Raw genomic sequence first — 23379 nt, 5'->3', positions numbered from 1 at the left:
ATATATATATATATATATATATATATATATATATATATATATATATATATATATATAGGGTTACTTAATTAATCGTGAATATTTTAATAATTTAAAAGAGGATGAAGATATGGCGGGGATATATTCATTCCCATCCTCATCCTCATACCCAATCAAAAAAATCGGAGATTCCCCATACCCATACCCATACCCAATCAATGCGGGGATTTCCCGTCAAAACGGGGACGGGTTCGGGCAATACCCACGGGGACGGGTTTATTTGCCATCTCTACTCATATCAACATTTTTTGACTTGAGTGTCGGAGTGCCTGCAGGTACCCCCACCCCCGGAGTGCAGACGACAGGGAGATCCAGGAGGAGTACAGGGAGGATCAGGAGGAGGTTCGACATAGAGGGTTATTGAGATCGTTTGGTTCCGCACCGAAATAGTATCGCTCAGGTACATCTTGCATTAGTTTATATACACTCATTTCTTTGTATGTGTCACAGACTTGCAATGTTCCTTTGCAGTTTTTCGGTTAGATTTTTCTAATGGCAGCCATTGTCAAGATTTTAGACCTTTGTGTAGTAGATGTAGAGCTACCGTCACTACTCAGTGAATTGGATGTGCATATGTTTGAATGTACACTCAGAAACAATTGGAACTTCATTTTTTAATAATCTTGACCTCACTACAACAAAAATCACTTTAGACAACAACATAAAATTATGATATAAATTATAAAAACCGTGGTCTAAAGATTAGACTACAATTTTTTAGGCGTTGTATAGGTGAGTGTAGCTATAGGTAATAGACAACGGTTTTTAGTATGACAATATTTTTAAAACCGTTGCTTAAAATTCTCACAATAAACAACAATTTTACATGTTGAATGTATACCTTACCTATGTTTTTAGACCACATTTTTACTAGTTTTGTCCACATAGTTTAAAGTAACAATTATATAATCATGGACTTTCATGATATTTATACATCATTTATAAAAATGTTGTTTATTATATGTTTAGGCTACATTTATTTAGCCGTTGTCTATTTTAGTGTGGTCTAAACTATAAATTGTTGTAGTGCCTCATTCAGTTATCTTATTAATATTATTAAAACAAATGGTTGCTCTTTTATTAACTGCATTATATTTTTTTTACATTTCAAGTTATGATCTTTTAACTGAACTGATTTTGTTGACAGCCGTCACCATTATGAAAATTTGGCGTAGATAATAAGCTGATTTTTTGTAATGAATCATATAATTTTTTTTTTTGTATTTTGAGGATTTAAAATTTTTTTAATCAACTTTTTGTCACTTAATTGTTTCTTTAAATAGATGACATGAATGTTATTTTATTTTATTATCTTGTTTATTTATTTTTTATATATTAAAAATTTTATGTTTTTGTAGTTAATATAAAATAACCAGAAACTTTTGTTATTAATATGAAAGGTTTAATTAATATTTTGGTTCCTTAATTTGTTGGTTTGGTTCATTTTGTTCTCCTTATTATTTTTTGGTTTAATTTGATCCTCTAATTTTTGAAGAAGGTTGTCCTGCTGTTGAGTTGATGTTAACACAGTCTCCGTACATGCCACATGTCATCTTGTGAAACATTTACTTTTTTAATTATTTATTTTAAAAAAATAAACTGTCAAGTGTCACTTTACGATTGTGACACGTGTCAATTTGAGAACTTTTTATTTAAAAAAAAAAACTGCCATGTGACAGGTCATGATTGTGTCACATGTCAAGCTAACATAAGTTGTATTCAATTTAGTCCCTCTATTTGACATTTTTATTCAATTTAGTCCCTCAATTTTTTAAAATGATTCAATTTGGTCCTCTCTAATTTGAGACCAAATTAATAATTAAGCTTAATTACAATTTATATATTCATGTTAAAATAATTTTTTACCATTTATACATCAAATCACTCCCTAAATACTCAATTTATTTCATTTCTTACATTTTTCACTTGTAATTTTTTACACATGAAATTTTGTACACATGTAAAAAAAAAGATAATAATTCAAATAGTTAGATGGAGTAATTTGATCTATAAATATAATAAAAATTATTTTAACATGTATATATAAGTTTTAATTAAGCTTAATTACTAATTTGTTCTCAAATTATAGAGGACAAAATTGAATCATTCTAAAAAATTGGGGGACTAAATTGAATCAAAATTGAAAATAAAGGGACTAAGTTGAAAACAACCAATGTTAGCTTGACATGTGGCACAAATGTGACCTGCCATGTGGCACTTCTTTTTTAAATTAAAAAAATTTATCAAGTTGACACATGACACAATCATGACATGACACGTGGAAGTTTAATTTTTTTAAAATAATAATAAAATTATAAAATTTAAAATACCACAAAATGACACGTGGCATGTACGGAGACAGTGTTAACGTCATCTTAACGGCAGAGATCAAATTGAACCTTTCTAAAGAATCAGAGGACCAAATTGAACCAAAAAATAATAAGGGGACAAAAATGAACCAAATCAACAAATTAGAAGACCAAAATGGTATATAATATTTTAATAAAAAAATGTTTAATTATAAATAGAAATTTCATAAAGTATATAATATTTGAAAGGACTTAATCTCTCTAAAATATCTTTTAAGAGTTTTCTTTCTTTTTCTCTAAGATATTTGATCATGTGATCATCTGTTTGAAAATCAGAGACCACCTGTAAGATTCTCACAACGAGATCTTCAAGATTTATCGATCAATTTCTTTGTTTGAGCAAGTTGAGTTCAATCTTTTCTTTTTGTTTAATTTTATTCATTTTTGCATTTGTTTCTCTTTGAGGTCGCATGTGTTCCTTCAATTTTCTGTTTGGTTCTTTGTTCTTTTGTTGATCAATGGTTAGGAGAGTATGATCTGATGACCTATGTGCTATTTCTCTATATAGATATAGTACCTTGTAGATTTGTAGAGGTTTTGGTATTTCCACACTACAATATGGTGTCAAAAAGTCAAAATAAATAATTTTAGTCCTTATAAAAGTTCTAAAAAAATGGATTCCTTTTAAATTTTTGTGTGAGTTTATCAAATTAATGTTGCATGTTGTTGCTCTCTTGCATTGGGAATGAAAAATTAAAAAATTAAAAAATTACATATATCGATATGTTACATGCCACTAGAGTGACCGACCAATTAAGTCAAATCTTGACTTGTAATCTTAATTCTAACATTAATGATTGGATCAAATGCTTATCATTGTATCAAAATCTATAACTAATATTAGAGTGACGTTTTTTACTTAACCTACTTAACATTCTTAACGAGACAATTAATCCACCCTAGAATAATTTAATTATTATTGGACATATGATTATAATATAAAATATTTAAAGTTAAACTACCATAATTTTAACTAGTAGTAGTCTAAACTATACATTCGTGGGTTATTCTCATCTTAACAATGGTTTTTGAGTCGTAGTCATATTAGGATCAAGCGCTTACGATTAGGGAAAAAATTATAGTCATTAAGGTGTAATTCATTTTACTTAAGAGTGTAATAGATCCAAACGTCACGATTTGATTGTGAGCTAGCACACTTGACCTTTTTCACGCAACAATTGATGTCACCTACAACATTCTCTTCCTCAACAATTGTGACTTGGCTCGCCGAACTTCCACCGTGTGATAATTGTGCAACCCGCAACAATTTCCCCACTTAACAATTGTCCACCAGAAATTGAACTCATCTTGCCCGTTGACAGATGTATTACTTTTTTATATTAATTAAATGTTAAATGCTATTAATTAATATAATAATATTTTATTTAAAAATAATAATTTACTTGATCATATATATTAAATTATTTAATACTGACATTATTTTTAGCAAATATAGAGTAGCACACTGGTTTCTACTTGGGATGGCAACGGGTCGGGTCGGACACGGATAGTATGATACCCGTACCCGACCCGCTAAAAAAAATCCGCTCGTTATCCGCCCGTTTACCCGTCGGGTATCCGCTTAAAAAATACCCGCGGATATTTTTAAAACCCGCGGGTACCCGTGGATACCCGATACCCGCAAATATTTAAAAAAATATAAATTTTATAAATTTTTTAATATAAAATTATAAAAATAAAATATAAATTAAATTAAATTATAATTATAATTATAATTATAATTAAATTTGACATAATAAAATATACTGTTACTTCTAATTTTAATTAAATTTAACTTAATAAAATATAAATTAAATATTAATTTTAATGTTTTGCGGGTAACGGGTACCCGCGGGTACGGATAGTATGATACCCGTACCCGACCCGTTTATAACCGGGTATTAAAATACCCGTTACCCGCTACCCGCGGATAATAAATACCCGCGGGTAGTAACTATCCGTCGCGGATTTTATCCGCGGATATCTGCGGGCACGGGTATTTTTGCCATCCCTAGTTTCTACGTTAATCTGATCAACTTAAAATAAAGATAATATGTAATTAAATTAATATGCTAATTAACATAGATATCCAATAATTTTTTCATTGTCGGTATAGTATGAAAGCATTTTTTTTATCTTTTAAAATTATGATTAGAAATAATGAGTCTCTTCTTAAATAGTTAATAATCCGATAATAATTTTCTTCTTATTATTATTATTATATATATATATATATATATATATATATATATATATATATATATATATATATGTGCGTGTGTGTATGATATTCATTCACTTATTCCTCTGAAATATTAAGTGTCCAGAATTAAAATTAAAAATAAATTGTTAATTAACAAAATAATTTTGTGTAAATGAATATTTAACTTTTTTTATAAAATATTATGCGGACACTATAGGTATAATATTAACAACTCAATTGAGTTATTTCAATTATCAAACTCATTCATATATGTCTATCATCAATATAAATAGATTAATATATGAGATGTATTAATATTAAAAATATATATATATATATATATATATATATATATATATATATATATATATATATATATATATATATATATATATATATATTATGAACGCTATATATGTAATATTATTCATAAAAAAGCTACGGCAAAAATATTTTAAAGTAAAATTATAAAGAAAAACTTGTTTCTTATTACAATAACCTGATAATGAATAAAAAAATATAATAAAAATCATCAAATAAATATTATATTAAGTAATAAAAAAAACTTTATTATAAATCTAAAACTGAATAATTATATCATAAATAACACATACCTTGTTGCCAAGCCAAAAATATGACTTTATGATCCTTTCTCTATATAATAAAAATATATAACAGTGTTTCTAAAAAATTATAAACAAATTGTCAAACCTCACTGTATAATACTTTCTATTTCTAGTCTATACTTTAGATTTGATACTTTATAATATACATTTATGGTTATATCCTGTTCCCCAATACTTTCATCCATTGAATTTTCTATATATGGAATCACTTGTTCAATTTGACATCATTCACTATTATTTACTTTTAGATATGATTAAAGGCATAAAGAGATACATTTTTAAGTACTTATTTACCATATCGAATATGAAAGTAACATAAACTAAAGTGGGATATATACGATATACACTACAAAAATAATTGTTTTTAGCGGGGGTTATATATGGGGTTTCTGGGGGTTTTAACTCCCACTAATGGTTTTACCAGGGGTTTGAGATTCCCCTGGAAGTGCAAGCGTGGCTAACGGATTACCGGAGGTTTTTAGCAACCCCTGGAAGTAGCGCAATTTACTGGGGGTTTCGAAAACCCCCATTAATACTTGGGGTTTCGAAAACCCCCGTTAATGCTTGGGGTTCTGAAAACCCCCATTAATGCCTGGGGTTCTGAAAACCTCCAGTAATGCATGAGGTTCCAAAAACCCCCAGTAATGCATGGGGTTTACAAAAACTCCAGCAATGCTTGGGGTTCCAAAAACCCCCAGTAATTCCTTGAAAATCCCTGTTAATACCAAAAAGTTAGTGCTCATATTATTATGACATTGCTATAATGCTAAAGTTGTACTTTCCTGATAATTGATTTGTTTAATTAATTATTTGAGTACGAAAAGAACCTTATTTTATAAAATTTCCTATTTATTACTTAATATTTTGGTATCAATCAATACAAATAAGCAAAACCTTCAATGCCACTTCAAAATAAGCAATCAATACAAATATTCATTCAAATGGTACCAATACAAATATTCATTCAAATGGTACCAATAGAACTAGCAGTCATAATGTTCTTAACATAATAAGTGTTGGAGAGGTAGCATTTGAATGACAATGACATAATAAGCAATGCACTATCTACCTATAATAAAACCAAAATTAACCAAAAGTTTCCTAGAAGCATATTTGTTGACAAATTTCAAAAGTAAACGAAAAATATCATCTAATGCGGTGTTGGATGTTGATCATTTATTTCTTCGTTAGGAACACTTCCTTGATCAGATACCTAACATATGAAAAATAATGATAATTAATAACTTTCCAAATAATAATATCAAACATATATTAATTTAATCAAGTTTTAAATATTACCGTTGGTGCATGAGGCACAGTAAAATCACGAGGCAACTCTCCTTGATAATAAAATCAAATATTGTGCATATATATAATGCTGATTAGAAAACAATATAAAAGTGTATATGATTATAAAAATCTCCCTAAACAACATCTAAAAAAAAAACTATTTTTCTGGTTGCAGAGGAGCATTCAATTCTCACCAAGAAAAGTGATTAACATTGAGTGAGGTCATTAAATTTTGAACAGAATGAGCATGTGAAAACTAATTCAGGGGTTGACCTTGCATGACACTAAAATTTCATGATGACTTCACGACCTTTGGAATTAGGCAGCAAAAGGTGATCAATTAGAGCACTGAGTTTGGGAATTAAAATATCCCACACTATTTCAAACACTACTCCACAAATCCAAAATGGCTCAGTGTCACAATACTACACCCATAATATACATTTATTAAACTTATCCCCAACAGAACCCTTCATTTTTTTTATGCAGAACCACAAATTAACATTCACTCTTAAATTCACTATGTTTTGCATTCAAATATATATACAATAATTATTTGTAAAACATGAGATATATAAAACATGTTACAAAATGAGACATTTTTTCCTTAAACTTTGAAGGTTAGTGTTAGAAGTATTGGTGAAGTGTGAAAGGGTGAGAGAGTATTTAATGAGAACCCCATCTGAGATTGACCTTACACTACAGGACTGAGAAACCTCTTCCTCTGTCATGTCCAATTACTAATATCTATTATTCAACATTGAATCCTCACCCTGCATGCCCCATTCAAATTTAGACCTTCTACAACTAATGTCTATGCCTGCATATGCTTCTCTCTACCCACTTTTCATTTTCAATAATTCTCATTTTAGTTTCAAACTTACATGTTTTTCATTCCTATGCAAATTAAAAAATATATATCCACAGGGCAATGACATTTTAAACTCACCAACAGCACATGCCAGTACCCTTTCCCAAACTTTTCTAAGAGGGAATCCATTCAATATAGTTCCTTACGATAATTTTCATTTATCTTTTATCTTACATAGTCATAAAATTATTGGACTTTTTAGTATAGTCATCTCAATAGTCAGTACAACTTAATCACACATATAGTAAAACAAAATGAAGCAAAACGTACCAGGAAGTTTAGACTTATAGCATTCTGTTATGGGAGAAAACTATGACAGGTACTAAGAAACAAATGAAGTAAAACGTTTATAAGAACTGAGAAACAAGAAACTAAAAAAAATGATAATGGAACAACATCAATGCCATTCTGAATTCAAGCCCACAAATGATAATGGAACAAAAAGAAGACTTAAGCATATGAACGACATTGTCTTTTTCTACGTTTAGCACTTTACAGTTTAAAGGAAACTAAACAATCCTAAGACTGCAAAGGAAATAAAGATTGTACCATAATTTGGTCTTCCAAACCAAACACAGATGTTAGTATATTAACCAAAGGGATTTCGCTAATACAATCAGGGTGAAGCAAGTTACAGCGAAATTTGATTAGACAAAAGCAACGTTACAAGACAAAAACAAGAGGAGAGGAAAACAAAGCATAGATCACAATGATCTACTTCAATATCCTACATTCTATACATTTTATATGATTTTTAAATACAAGAATCCTTCCCCTTGCCATTTCCTCGCGGGTATAATCTTCATTTCAAATTACCAGACTTTCATTTGCCACTTTTTATATCCATTGGTAATTGGCTTCTTCATTTAGTAGTATTGTATTTCATAGAAGCAAAATTAAGATATCAGATCATATCAACTTGTATTTTCAGTAGCAACTATCCACCACCAAAAAACACCACTACATGTCTGTGACTCTGCTCTTATTCCAGGTTCAGTAATTGCGAAAGTCATTTCCATAGAATTCAAATTCTACACACTAATTGCGAAAGAAAAATCTAAAAAAAAAAAACTAAAAGTCATTTTTGACTTACAAATGTACCAAATAGCACCCTGAAGAAACAAACAGGGCATCATCGTCACTGAGGTTGAACCCCTCAGTCAAATATTCAATGAAATATGCAAATAGCAGAAACTGAAGAAACAAACAGGGCATCATCATCACTGAGGTTGAACCACTCAGTCAAATATGCAATGAAATATGCAAATAGCAGAAATAGAAAATACTGAAAGAGCAGAAAACCTGACAGCAATGGCGCGACGCAGTGACAAAATTGAACTCACTCTAATTGCAATGGCTATGGCATGGTTACTTGGTGGTGGCCAGTGGCAAAATCGCACGCCAGTGACAAAATCGAAAAGAGAAACCAAATTAGGGAAAAATCGAAAGAAAAAATCGAATGCAGTAGCAAATCAAATGAAAACGAAACAGAGATTGAAATGCTGGAAGATGAAATCGGGAGATCGAAAGACGAAATTGGAAGCAATCGAAAAATCGAAGACGGAGTATGAAAATGAAATTGGAAGCAAGGGAGAGCAATTACATGTAGAAGTTTCATGAGTCAGTGAAGAACGGTGGTGGAGGACGGTTCTTGTGAGACCTTTAAACGATCTTCTCCGTTTACGATCTTCTCCGTTGAAGAACAACCACGCGACAGATCTTCTTCGCTGAATAGAACACGACCACGCTCGCTGAATAGAACACGACCACACGACGACACCTGAGACGAGACACTGTTTCTAACATTAAAACTTACAAAAAAAATGAAAATGAAAAAATTAATTAAAATTTAAATTTTCTGGGGGTTTTTAAAAGACCCCTGGTACTTAACTGGGGTTTTTAAAACTTCTGATATATTGTATTTTACTAGAGGTTATCATAACCTCAACTAATTAACCTCTTCTAAAATTAGATATTTTTATAGTGACATTTGAATATATCAACTAAATTTATTTTAAAATAAATTTGATTTTCATAAAGTGTGTGCGAAACAAAGTAAGATATAATATTTTTCACACGTTAACGAAAAGTTAACGGAAAGGGAAATGCGTTTCATACGTAATATGGATCAATGTAGTTGCAGAAATTCATTAAAGAAGCCGAAAAAAGAGAGAGGAACACGTAATAATAACCACACAAAACAAATATAGTTAAATTAAGAATCAAACAAACAACAACTTCTTAATTAGGTATGAAGAATTGAGGAGAAACTACTATAAATCCTTCCCCTAGTGTTCAGTAATTCCTCGTCCTGGTTTGGAACACACAAAACCAAACCCTAGAAGAAGAAAAACTTTAACTTTCGTTCCAAACACAAAATGGAACACTCTTTAAAATTCTTCTGGGTGATGGTTTTGTGCATAGTTGCAATGGCACACCAGACAATAGCACTTGAAACACTTGAAACACTCGAAACTCTTAAAGGACAGAGTTTAATTCAAAAGGTATGCACATTTTCTGCAACCAGAAACCTCTGCATTGAGGTTCTTTCTTCGGATCCTTACAGAAGCCCTAATGCAAACCTGAGAGACTTGGCAATCATTTCTCTTAGGGTTGCTGCCACCAATGCTTCTGGGATCCTCGGCGAAACCAACATTTTGATCGACGACAATAAGCTCAGTCCTGATGTCCAACAAGGTTTGTCTAATTGCAAGAAGACCATTTTGGATGCAGAGAGCCAGTTGGAGGACTCCATTGCCGCTCTCAAGGTTGATTCCAAAGGGGAAACACAATTTTGGCTCAAAGCTGCCTTGGCTGCAATCGATACCTGCAATGCCTCCATCCCTGGCGATGACGACATTCTTTCTGTTGAAATCGTGGCCTTCCACAAGTTATGCAACATTGCCATCACGGTGACCAACCTCCTTCTTAATCCCATCAAACTCTAAAACCCTTCGCTTTTGCTGTTTTTGCGGTGCATGCATCCATCTCTGTAACTCTGTTCTTCATTTTTTGCATCAAAATCTTAAACTGCATGTTGTTGCCCTATTTTTTCTTTCTTTCTCTTCTTTGTGCTACAACATGAAGGCATTCTTCAACAGATAAATAAATAAGAGTGTTTCAGAAATTACACAAAACGTTTCCTTATTCTCTCCTTAACTTTACTTTTTCATACTTTTACAGTGGTGATACTAATAGATACACAGTGATATTGGAAAAATACTAATTTTTAATTTTAACAACAAAAATTGATTATCGTATAATTCATGATAATATATTTTTTCTTAAGATGGCGAAATAATATAATTAATATATTGAGTAGTCACACGTGCATGTCTTGATAATTTTGAAATCAATAGATTGAAATTATTATAAATAAGAGTGTGTATCGAAGTTATGACTATACATAAATACTTTGCCATATTTTACTATTTTTAACTCACTTTATTAATCACATGAATATTTTACTATATAAATATTGCTATTCGGATATTTTACTATATATGGATTAGCAAATAAATAAGGAGAAATTAAATTATGGATAGGATGCATGAAATCAAATAAAAAGACAAATGCTCAGTTTCATTATTGGACACTGTGTTTTTTCTGCCATTATATTATATTATTATTATTACTCTGTGTATCTATATTTTTTAAATTTTAAGAATAATCGTTTGAAAATAATAATAAAAAGTATATAAATATTAAAATATAAACTACAAATATAATAAAAAAATATATATGATAGGTTTTTTTAAAATAAATATAATGATTATTATAAAAAATTAGTTAACAATAAATTTGAATTATGAACTATGTAAAAGAGAAAATTATTTTTATATATTAACATAGATTATTATTATTAGGATAATTACATTTTTTTTAACATTAAAAACATTACTTACCGGTACAAAATGTCTTATGTTATCATTATTATTTATTGTAATAAATACAAATAATTTTTTTTGTTATTCAAAGATAATTTTGTGCCCCGTTGATCAAGATTCAACATAAATCGAGTGACAATTTTCAGGTCAATTAACCTAGATTTGATGTAGAATCTTAACTTTTAAGTAAGATATAAGATTTGTCATATAATGAAAATTAATAAATACACAATAATACTTTTTTAGGATTCATAAATAATTACGTGTCTGTTAATAACAACTTTTAAGTAGATGGACTTATAGATTTGAAGTAAAATGTTAACTTTTAAATCAATTGATAATTTTTTAAGTAAATTTATGGTTGAATATTTTAGTAAATATTTTCACTATTCTTTGTGTCCTTTTTATTAGGCTAAATACCAAATTTCACTTTACACTGAAATTTCCTATCAGATGATATTCTGATCGAACAACATATTGTGTTTTCTAGATTAACGTTTCATATTGAAATTTTAAGTAGTGTCTCAATTTTTAGCAAATTTAGAGTAGCACACTGGTTTCTACGTTAATCTGATCAACTTAAAATAAAGATAATATGTAATTAAATTAATATGCTAATTAACATAGATATCCAATTATATTTTTCATTGTCGGTATAGTATGAAATCATTTTGTTTTTATCTTTTAAAATTATGATTAGAAATAATGAGTCTCTTCTTAAATAGTTAATAATCCGCTAATAATTTTATTTTATATATATATATATATATATATATATATATATATATATATATATATATATATATATATATAAATATATATATAAAGTGTATGATATTCATTCACTTATTCCTTTGGCGTATTAAGTGTCCAGAATTAAAATTAAAAATAAATTGTTAATTAACATAATAATTATTGTGTAAATGAATATTTAACTTTTTTGATGAAATATTATGCGGACACTATATGTAATATTAACAACTCAATTGAGTTATTTCAATTATCAAACTCATTTATATATGTCTATCATCAATGTAAATAAATTAATATATGAGATGTATTAATATTCAAAAAATAAATAAATATCTACAACAATATATAAAGAGATTCCCTCTTTTGTGTTCACATTTCAAAATACCAATTTTACCCTTTAAAATATAATTATTTATAAAATTTTTGAAAATTGACCGTTATTTTCACAAATTCTATTATGAAATCGTCTATCTCTGTTGTTTTCTTTCACTCTACTTATCAACCGTTATTCTCTCATCTTTTCTGATATATTTCACTTTATTTTTAATAAATATAATTTTATTTTATATATTATAACTTAACAACATTACATTATTATCGTCTACTAATATAATATCAAGTATATTTACAAAATACGTACACACAGACGCGACAACATCTATGTGTACACTAGTATATATATATATATATATATATATATATATATATATATATATATATATATATATATATATATATAATGAACGCTATATATGTATATTATTCATAAAAATGCTACGATAAATATAATTTAAAGTAAAATTATAAAAAAAAAATATTGTTTCTTATTACAATAACCTGATAATGAATAAATAAAATATAATAAAAAATCATCAAATAAATATTATATTAAGTAATAAAAAAACTTTATTATAAAACTAAAACCGATTACATAATAATTATATCATAAACAACACAAACCTTGTTGCCATACCAAAAATATGACTTCATGACCCTTTTTCTATATAATAAAAATATATAACAGTGTTTCTAAAACTATAAACAAATATCGTCAACCCTCACCAGTATTATATATGCTTTCTATTTATAGTCTATACTTTAAATATATTCTTGTTATATTTTAAAGATTTAATACTTTATAATTTATATCTATGGTTATATCGTGCTTCCGAGTACTTTCATCCATTGAATTTTCTATATATGGAATCACTTATTCAATTTGACATCATTCACTATTATTTACTTTTAGATATGGTTAAAGGCATGAAGAGATACATTTTTAAGTATTTATTTACCATATTGAACATGAAAGTAACACAAATTAAAATTAGATATATACGATACATTTGAATATATCAACTAAATTTATTTTAAAATAAATTTGATTTTCATAAAGTGTGTGTGAAACAGAATAAGATATAATATTTTCCACACTTTAACGAAAAGGAAAATGCGTTTTATACGTGATATGGGTCAATGTAGTTGCAGAAGTTCATTAAAAAAACCGAAAAAAGAGAGAGGAACACGTAATAATAACCACACAAAAGAAATATAGTTAAATTAAGCATCGAACAAACAATAACTTCTTAATTAGGTATGAAGAATTGAGGAGACACTACTATAAATCCTTGCGCTAGGCTCCGTAATTCTTCGTCCTCGTTTGGAACACACAAAACCAAATCCCAGAAGAAGAAAATCTTTAACTTTCGTTCCAAACACAAAATGGAACACTCTTTAAAATTTTTCTGGGGGATGGTTTTGTGCATAGTTGCAATGGCACACCAGACCATAGCACTTGAAACACTCGAAACTCTTAAAGGACAGAGTTTAATTCAAAAGGTATGCACATTTTCTGCAACCAGAAACCTCTGCATTGAGGTTCTCTCTTCGGATCCTTACAAAAGCCCTAATGCAAACTTAAGAGATTTGGCAATCATTTCCCTTAGGGTTGCTGCCACCAATGCTTCTGGGATCCTCGGCGAAACAAAAATTTTGATCGACGATGATAAGCTCAGTCCTGATGTCCAACAAGGTTTGTCTGATTGCAAAGAGACCATTTTGGACGCAGAGAGCCAGTTGGAGGACTCCATTGCCGCTATCATGGTTGATTCCAAAGCTGAAACACAACTTTGGCTCAAAGCTGCCTTGGCTGCAATTGATACATGCGATGCCTCCATCCCTGGCGACGACGACATTCTCTCCATTGAAAGTGTCGCCTTCCGCAAGCTCTGCAACATTGCCATCACCGTTACCAAGCTCCTTCTTAATCCCATCAAACTCTAAAACCCTTTGCTTCTGCTGCTTTTGCTGTGCATGCATCCATCTCTGTAACTCATTTCTTCATCTTTTGCATCAAAATCTTAAACTGCATGTTGTTGCCCTACTTTTTCTTTCTTTCTCTTCTTTGTGCTACAACATGAAGGCATTCTTCAACAGATAAATAAATAAGAGTGTTTCAGAAATTACACAAAACGTTTCCTTCTTCTCTCCTTAACTTTACTTTTTCATACTTTTACAGTGATACTAATAGATACACAATGATATTGGAAAAATACCATCTTTTAATTTTAACAAGGAAAATTTATTATCGTATAACTGTCAACCCTTCTTTCATGATAACATATTTTTTCTTAAGATGGCGAAATAATATAATTAATATATTGAGTAGTCACACGTGCATGTCTTGATAATTTGGAAATCAATAGATTGAAATTATTATAAATAAGAGTGTGTGTCTAAGTTAGGGAAATTTGTAAAAAGGGGTCCCTTTGACCAAAATTTTGTAGAAAAGGGTCCTTTGAAAATTTATTTGCAAAACTGGGTCGTTTCGTCAGAGTGAAGTCGTCTTTGCGGGTCGTCTTTGCGGATGACGACTTCATTTTAGTTTTTTTTTTAAAAACAGTAAATGGTAATAAATTGAAATAAAAATAGAAATAAACTTTAATATATTTTTTAAATGATTAAAAATTAAAATACAATAATTTAGTAACTTAAAAATAATGAAACAGTCATCTATGTCCTCCGGTTCCACATGTTGGTCTTCTTCTAGGTCTGTTGGGACGTGTTACTGGTTGTTGTTGTGGTTCTTCATCGTCATCTTCATCTTGATGACTTTGGACATTTTGAGGAATTTGTGGTGATTGGGAAGGCATTGGCGGAGGATAGAATGGCATTGATGATGAAGATCCTATTCGACTGCCTTGTCATCACGTAATAGCTGTTTGCTCTTTCGCACATATAGACCTAACCACATACATTCACCCAGTTTATAGCCTCTACAACATCAACAAAGCATATGAAATACAGTTTCATCCGGTTAGGAATAAAGAATATTGGTCCATATACACTGGACCAAATTTCATTCCAGACCCAAACATGCGTCGTAGGGTAAGGGGAAGACCACCAACTAATAGAATCCATAATGAGATGGATGAACCAAATCCAAACAGACGAAGCAAATGTTCATATTGTAGAAATGAAGGACATCATAGGGGCAACTGTCCCTACCGTCAGTAATTTATCACTTTATCCAATTTTCATGTAACTTTTATTATATTATTTTCATTATGTAATTTTTATTATGTATTGGTTGCGATTTTTTATTATGTTATTTTTATTATATGATGTATTTTTTTAAATTAATTTATTATTAATAAAAGAATACCAACAAATTAAATATACTATACAAAAATTTAAGAAATGTAAATGATTGAAAAAACTGAAAATTAAAAATTTATAAATCATAAAATAAAACTGCAACGAAAAAAAAAAAAAAAAAAACAACAACTGAAACCGGCCTCCTGCCGGACGACTTCATCTTAGAAACTGGCCGGAGGCCGGACGACTTCATTAAAAAAAAAATAAAAAATAAAAGGAAACCGGCCTTTGGGAGGACGACTTCACCTTAATGTCGTCCTCCCGCCGGACGACACGACCCATTTTTGCAAATTTTTTTGAAATAGACCCCATTTTACAAATAAACCTTGAAAAAGACCCCTTTTTACAAATTTCCCGTCTAAGTTATGACTATACATAAATACTTTGCAAGATTTTACTATTTTTAACTCACTTTATTAATCACATGAATATTTTACTATATAAATATTACTATTCGGAGATTTTACTATTATATATGGATTAGCAAATAAATAAGGAGAAATTAAATTATGGATAGGATGCATGAAATAAAATAAAAAGACAAATGCTCAGTTTCATTATTGGACACTGTGTTTAAGTTTTCTGTCATTATATTATATTATATTATTATTACTATGTGTATCTATATTTTTTAAATTTTAAGAATAAGTGTTTGAAAATAATAATAAAAAGTATATAAATATTAACATATAAACTACAAATATAATAAAAAAATATCTATGACAGTTTTTAAAAAATAAATATAATAATTATTATTAAAAATCAGTTAACAATAAATTTAAATTATGAATAATGTACGTAAAAGAGAAAATTCTTTATATATATTAACATAGAATATTATTATTAGGATAATTACATTATTTTAAACATTAAAAACATTACTTACCGGTACAAAATGTCTTATGTTATCATTATTATATATTGTAATAAATACAAATAATTTTTTTTTTGTAATTCAAAGATAATTTTGTGCCCCGTTGATCAAGATTCAACATAAATCGAGTGACAATTTTAAGGTCAATTAACCTAGATTTGATGTAGAATGTTAACTTTTAAGTAAGATATAAGATTTGTCATATAATGAAAATTAATAAATACACAATAATACTTTTTTAGGATTCATAAATAATTACGTGTCTGTTAATAACAACTTTTATAAGTAGATGGACTTATAGATTTGAAGTAAAATGTTAACTTTTAAATCAATTGATATTTTTTTAAGTAAATTTATGGTTGAATATTTTAGTAAATATTTTCACTATTCTTTGTGTCCTTTTTATTAGGCTAAATACCAAATTTCACTTTACACTGAAATTTTCCCAACAGCTGACATTCTGATCAAACAATATATTGTGTTTTCTCGATTATCGCTTCACATTGAAATTTTAAGGAGCATGTCAATTTGGATTCTTTTTAAAACGTTTCAAGTGTGTCTTAACTGGTATATCACATGTCAATGTAGTTTTTTTCTAAAGAAAAACAAATTACAACAAGTCGTGTCATGTGTGGTATCATGTGTAGGGATGTCAAAATGGACAAGGTTCACCGAGCCGGGCCGCCAGCCCGCAAAAAAAAAATGGGTCGGATTGGAATTTTCACTCCGCCAGCCTACTGTAACTCGGCATGTCTGGCCCGCCAGTTTAGCGGGCTAAAACGCGCCAACCTATTTTTTAATTTTTTTAATTTTTTTAAATTTTTTTATGTTTAAAATTAAAAGTAATTAAAAATTCCATTTTTCTATATTATATAAATAATACTAATAGTAATACTAATAATTTCACTACTAATTTAAGTATTAATTTTCGCATATTATAGTTAAAAAATTTTCGAATTGCTTCTTTACCCATAATAATAATAATAATAATAATAATAATAATAATAATAATAATATATAATAATAATAGTAACTATTGTTTTAATTAATTATTTCGATGTAATGATAAATCAATAACAAAATAAACAAAAAAGTTCAAGTAATTGGAACATGATTTTGTAGTAAAAAAAATAAAATGGGTGTCTAACTTTAATAATAATATCCCATATTGATAAAAATAATAATAATACACAACTACATTTATAGAGATACATGGTCTCCTATTTTGTTTTTATACTTGTATTCTCTTAATTATTATTTTTTTAAAATTTAAATGATTATTGATAATAAAAAATTACTCTTTAGTTCTATTTTTTACTAATGTTAGTAACTACTTTTTTTAATTCAGCTAATTATTCATATTTAAAGATAAATAAAAAAATACAAGTAATTAATATATAATCCATACTAAATAAAAGTAAAATGTGTATCTAAATACTACAATTCAAATAATAACACTAAGATTGATATTAATATAATAATAATAACACTAATGTCATTTAAAATAAAAATACAAATAATAATAATAATTATTATTATATTAATATTAATACTATGGCTAATTATTATTTTTTAAATTTAAATGATTATTTATAATAAAAAATCTACATTTTAGTTTTATTATTTTACTAATTTTAGTAACTACTTTTTTGGATTCAACTAATTATGCAAATGTAAAGATAAAACAACAACAAAGTAAATAAAAATACAAGTAATTAAAATATAATCTCGTAGTATATAAAAGTAAAATATGTATTTAAATACTACAATTCAAATAATAATAATTAAAATAATTAAAATATTAAATTTTGTCACAATTGAAATAATAATAATAATATTATTATTTATGATAAATATAGTACTGATACCAGTAAATAATAATAATAATTTTATTAATAATAATATCATTAAAACTAATAATAATAATGTTATTAATAATTATAAATATTTCTATTTTTTATAATATATAAAAAGATTAATATATTATATGTTGATATCATAAGAAAGACTATACTAATATTTTTACTATTACCAATATTATCAATAAATTTAATAACAACAATTATATATAATCATAATATTAATATATTATATATTAATATGGTTAATAATACTAATAATAATAATAACATTAATAATTTTACTATTACTAATATAGTTAATAAGTTTCACAATAACAAAATATAATAATAATACTAATAATTTCACTACTAATTTAAGTATTAATTTTCGCATATTATAGTTAATAATTTTTTTAATTGCTTCTTTACTCGTAATAATAATAATAATATATAATAATAATAATATTATTATTAATATTAATAATACCAATAATAATAATAATAATAATAATTATTATTATTATTATTATTATTATTATTATTGGTATTAATATTGGTTATAATTTACTATTATCACTACAAATAATATATATAAAAAAATATTATTAACAATTACAAATAATAATACTTATAAAAATATTAGAAATAATAATATTACTTATAATTAATATTATAATTGAAATAGAAATAAATAAAAAAATAAAAATAAATTTTAGTAACTACTTTTTTGGATTCCACTAATTATTCAAATGAAAAGACACACCAACAACAAAAAAACAAAAATGGACAACAAAGAAAACAAAAATGCAAGTAATTAAAATATAATCTCGTAGTATATAAAAATAAAATGTGTATTTAAATACTACGATCTAAATAATAAAAATGTAAATAATTAAAATATAATCTTGTGTCAAAATTAAAATAATAGTAATAATATTAATATTATTTATGATAAGTATAGTTCTAATAACAATAAATAATAATAACAATAATAATAATAATTTTATTAATAATAATATCATTAAAACTAATAATAATAATTTTATTATTAATAATAAATTTTTCTAGTTTTTTGTTTTCATAATATATAAAAAGATTAATATATTATATATTGAAATTATAAGTAAAACTATACTAATATTTTTACTACTAATATTATCGATAAATTTGATAATAACAACAATCATATAATTATAATATTAATATACTATATATTAATATAATTAATAATACTTATAATATTAATAACAATAATAATAACAATAATAATTTTATTATTACTAATAATGTTAATAATTTTCATAATAACAAAATATAATAGTAATAATACTAATAATTTGACTATTAATTTTCATATATTATAGTTAATAATTTTTCTAATACTTCTTTACTCATAATAATAATAATAATAATAATAATAATAATAATAATAATAATAATAATGTTAATAATACCAATAATAATAATACATAATAGTAACATATAATAATAATAAATATTTTCACTATTCTTTGTGACCTTTTTATTAGGCTAAATACCAAATTTCACTTTACACTGAAATTTTCCTAACAGATGACATTTTGATGAAACAACATATTGTGTTTTCTCGATTAACGCTTGAGTTTGAAATTTCGAGGAGTATGTCAATTTGGTTTCTTTTTAAAACGTTTCAATTGTGTCATAACTCGTATAAAAATGTTATAATTATGCCATTTAAAAAAATATTAACAGCAAATTACATGTTAGTGTAGTTTTTTTAAATATAAACAAATTACCATATGTCTAGTCATGTGTCGGTCACAGCCAAATATTATGTCTTGGTTTCAATTTCTTCTTCACATTTTCGTTTCAATTTAGTTTTCACATATTTCTTTTTCATTCAATTTAGTTATAATTTTTTTTCTTCAAAATAATAACAATAATTGACCATTTCCAAATTTAAACTAAATTTATTATTTGGATAAATGTTATACTACTATTGTTTTTTTATTAAAAATGATCTTTTAACAGATTACATTTTTTCTAATTATTAACCCATGTTTTGTCAAAATTTTAAAATAATAATCCGTACTTAATTTTGTTAGTCATTTTTAATAAAAAACTAGTATACTGACTCGTGCATACGCATGGATAGTGATGTCAACGGGGCGGGTAGGGTACGGGTAGTAGCTCCCTCGTACCCTACCCGTTGGATAAATATTCGCCCCGTACCCATACCCATATCCGTTATGCGGGTAGCCGTCTATTTTTTTCATATCCGCGGGTATCCATGGGTATCCGTGAGTATTTACAAAATTGTTTAAAAAATAAATATTTAATCATAAATTCAAATAAAATACATCATTGTCATAAATTTTAAACAAACTTCAAACAAACTCAAGTCCATACAAGTCCAAATAATTATAAAAATAAATATAAAATAACGTTTAATAAAATGAAAATTCTTTAATTAGTGCTTTGATCAACAAGCTCACTTCTTTCCTAAAAAATAATGAAATAATAAACCTTAATTGTCACGTGCCAAGTATTCTTAATTTTATTCCATCATTTGACAACAAACACACTATAAATTTCACATACCAATATTTGAAGATGGAAGAATGAAGACAGAAGACAAAATGTGCAACTTAGAAAAAATAGGTTAGAATGTTATATATATATATATATATATATATATATATATATATATATATATATATATATATATATATATATAAGGATATTTTTGTGAATTAAAGTTTAGCGGATACGGGTATCCACGGGTACGGATACTATGATACCCGTACCCGTCCCGTTAACATGGGTATCAAAAATACCTGTAGCCACGAATAGCGGGTATCCATTTTTAATATCCGTTTCCTACCCATTGCGGGTTTTATCCGTAGATACCCGTGGGTACATATATTTTTGACATCCCTACGCATGGATTTTTTTTTTTTTTTTTAAATAATATAATTGATATTATATTTATTATTTATAGAAAAATGTGTAATTAATTTTTAAATAAAATTTTTTAAGAGAAAAGTAATAAAAAATATACATTTTTTAATAGTAAACTATATGAACATTTTTTATTTAAATATAATATAAAATTACCTCGTAAAAATATGATAATATATTTTTATAAATTTACTAATAATATTTATAGTTTATGGTCATTGTAATAGAAATATTTAAATGAAATAAAAATAAATATTATCAATTTTGATTAAATAAATATTTAAAATTAATATTTTTAAAATCCTTTTGATGTTTAAAATATTTATGATTGAAAAATATTTATTTTGCCATGTATTAAAATAATAGTAATTGGAACATGATCATGTAGTAAGTAAAAATAAGATGAGTGTCTAACTATAATAATAATATCCCGTATTGATAAAAATAATAATAATAATAATAATATACAACTACATATATATACATGGTCTCCTATTTTATTTTTACAATTATATTCTCTTAATTATTATTTTTTAAATTTAAATGATTATTGATAATAAAAAAATAATCTTTAGTTCTATTATTTTACTAATTTTAGTAACTATTTTTTTATTTAATTACTCTTATGTAATGATAAATCAACAACAAAATGAACAAAAAAGTGCAAGTAATTGGAACATGATTCTGTAATCAGTAAAAATAAGATGGGTGTCTAACTATAATAATAATATCCCGTATTGATAAAAATACTAATAATAATAAAAATAATAATACACAACTACATATATAGATACATGATCACTTATTTTGCTTTTACAATTATATCCTCTTAATTATTATTTTATAAATTTAAATGATTATTGATAATAAAAAAAATACTCTTTAGTTCTATTATTTTACTAATTTTAGTAACTACTTTTTTTAAGTTCAGCTAATTACTCAAATTTAAAGATAAATCAATAACAAAACACATAAAAATGCAAGTAATTAATATATAATGCGTAGCAAATAAAAATAAAATGTGTATCTAAATACTACAATTCAAATAATAACACTAAGATTGATATTAATATAATAATAATAACACTAATATTATTTAAAATAAAAATACAAAAATTAATAATAATAATTATTATTATATTAATATTAATACTAATACTAATTATTATTTTTTAAATTTAAATGATTATTTATAATAAAAAACTACATTTTAGTTTTATTATTTTACTAATTTTAGTTACATGTTTGAATTCAACTAATTACTCAAATGTAAAGATAAACCAACAACAAAACAAATAAAAATACAAATAATTAAAATATAATCTCATAGTATATAAAAATAAAATGTGTATCTAAATACTACAATCCAGATAATATAAATGTAAGTAATTAAAATATAATCTTGTTTCAAAATTGAAATAATAGCAATAATACTAATATTATTTATGATAAGTATACTACTAATAACAGTATATAATAATAATAATTTTATTAATAATAATAATATCATTAAAACTAATAATAATAATAATGTTATTAATAAAAATAAAATTTTCCAGTTTTTTTTTTCATAATATATAAAAAGATTAATATATTAGATATTGATATTATAAGTATACTACACTAATATTTTTACAACTACAAATATTATCAATAAATTTAATAATAACAACAATCATATATGATCATAATATTAATATATTATATATTAATATTGTTAATAATACTAATAATAATAATTTTACTATTAATAATGTTAATAATTTTCACAATAACAAAATATAATAATAATAATAATAATAATAATAATTTTACTATTAACAATGTTATTAATTTTCACAATAAAAAAATATAATAGTAATAATACTAATAGTAATACTAATAATTTTACTACTAAATTAAGTATTTATTTTCGCATATTATAGTTAATAATTTTTCTAATTGCTTGTTTACTCATAATAATAATAATATATAATAATAATAGTAATTATTTTTTTAATTAATTACTCCGATGTAATGATAAATCAAC

At 26.0% G+C, this 23379-nt stretch overlaps 2 protein-coding genes and 1 long non-coding RNA gene across 3 annotated transcripts; 2 read left to right on the top strand and 1 right to left on the bottom strand.

The window, feature by feature from the left end:
- Window positions 1-6121: 6121 nt before the first annotated feature.
- On the bottom strand, window positions 6122-9238 carry LOC146883451 (uncharacterized). Its single transcript, XR_014984460.1, has 3 exons — window positions 9002-9238; window positions 8701-8769; window positions 6122-6450 (listed from the first exon to the last, which is right to left on the bottom strand). It is a non-coding gene; the product is annotated as an uncharacterized LOC146883451 (long non-coding RNA).
- Window positions 9239-9702: 464 nt separating this feature from the next.
- Window positions 9703-10535, top strand: LOC114164758 (putative invertase inhibitor). The gene has a single exon (XM_028049515.2). It carries the CDS (start codon window positions 9777-9779, stop codon window positions 10344-10346), a length of 570 nt encoding a protein of 189 aa, XP_027905316.1. The 5' UTR covers window positions 9703-9776; the 3' UTR covers window positions 10347-10535.
- Window positions 10536-13676: 3141 nt separating this feature from the next.
- On the top strand, window positions 13677-14510 carry LOC114164790 (putative invertase inhibitor). Its single transcript, XM_028049553.2, has one exon. The coding sequence runs from the start codon at window positions 13761-13763 to the stop codon at window positions 14319-14321; it is 561 nt and encodes a 186-aa protein (XP_027905354.1). The 5' UTR covers window positions 13677-13760; the 3' UTR covers window positions 14322-14510.
- Window positions 14511-23379: the final 8869 nt, after the last annotated feature.

The sequence above is a fragment of the Vigna unguiculata genome, chromosome 9 (assembly GCF_037176805.1).
Source record: "Vigna unguiculata cultivar grain cowpea cultivar isolate G323 ecotype 2 chromosome 9, ASM3717680v1, whole genome shotgun sequence".
Lineage (NCBI taxonomy): Eukaryota > Viridiplantae > Streptophyta > Magnoliopsida > Fabales > Fabaceae > Vigna > Vigna unguiculata.
The sequence above is the reverse complement of the archived record's forward strand: the minus strand, read 5'-3'. Positions and strand labels throughout refer to the sequence as shown.

Excerpts from the sequence above, each read along its gene's own strand:
- LOC114164790 (XM_028049553.2), top strand. The coding sequence starts at position 13,761 with ATGGAACACTCTTTAAAATTTTTCTGGGGGATGGTTTTGTGCATAGTT.
- LOC114164758 (XM_028049515.2), top strand. The coding sequence starts at position 9,777 with ATGGAACACTCTTTAAAATTCTTCTGGGTGATGGTTTTGTGCATAGTT.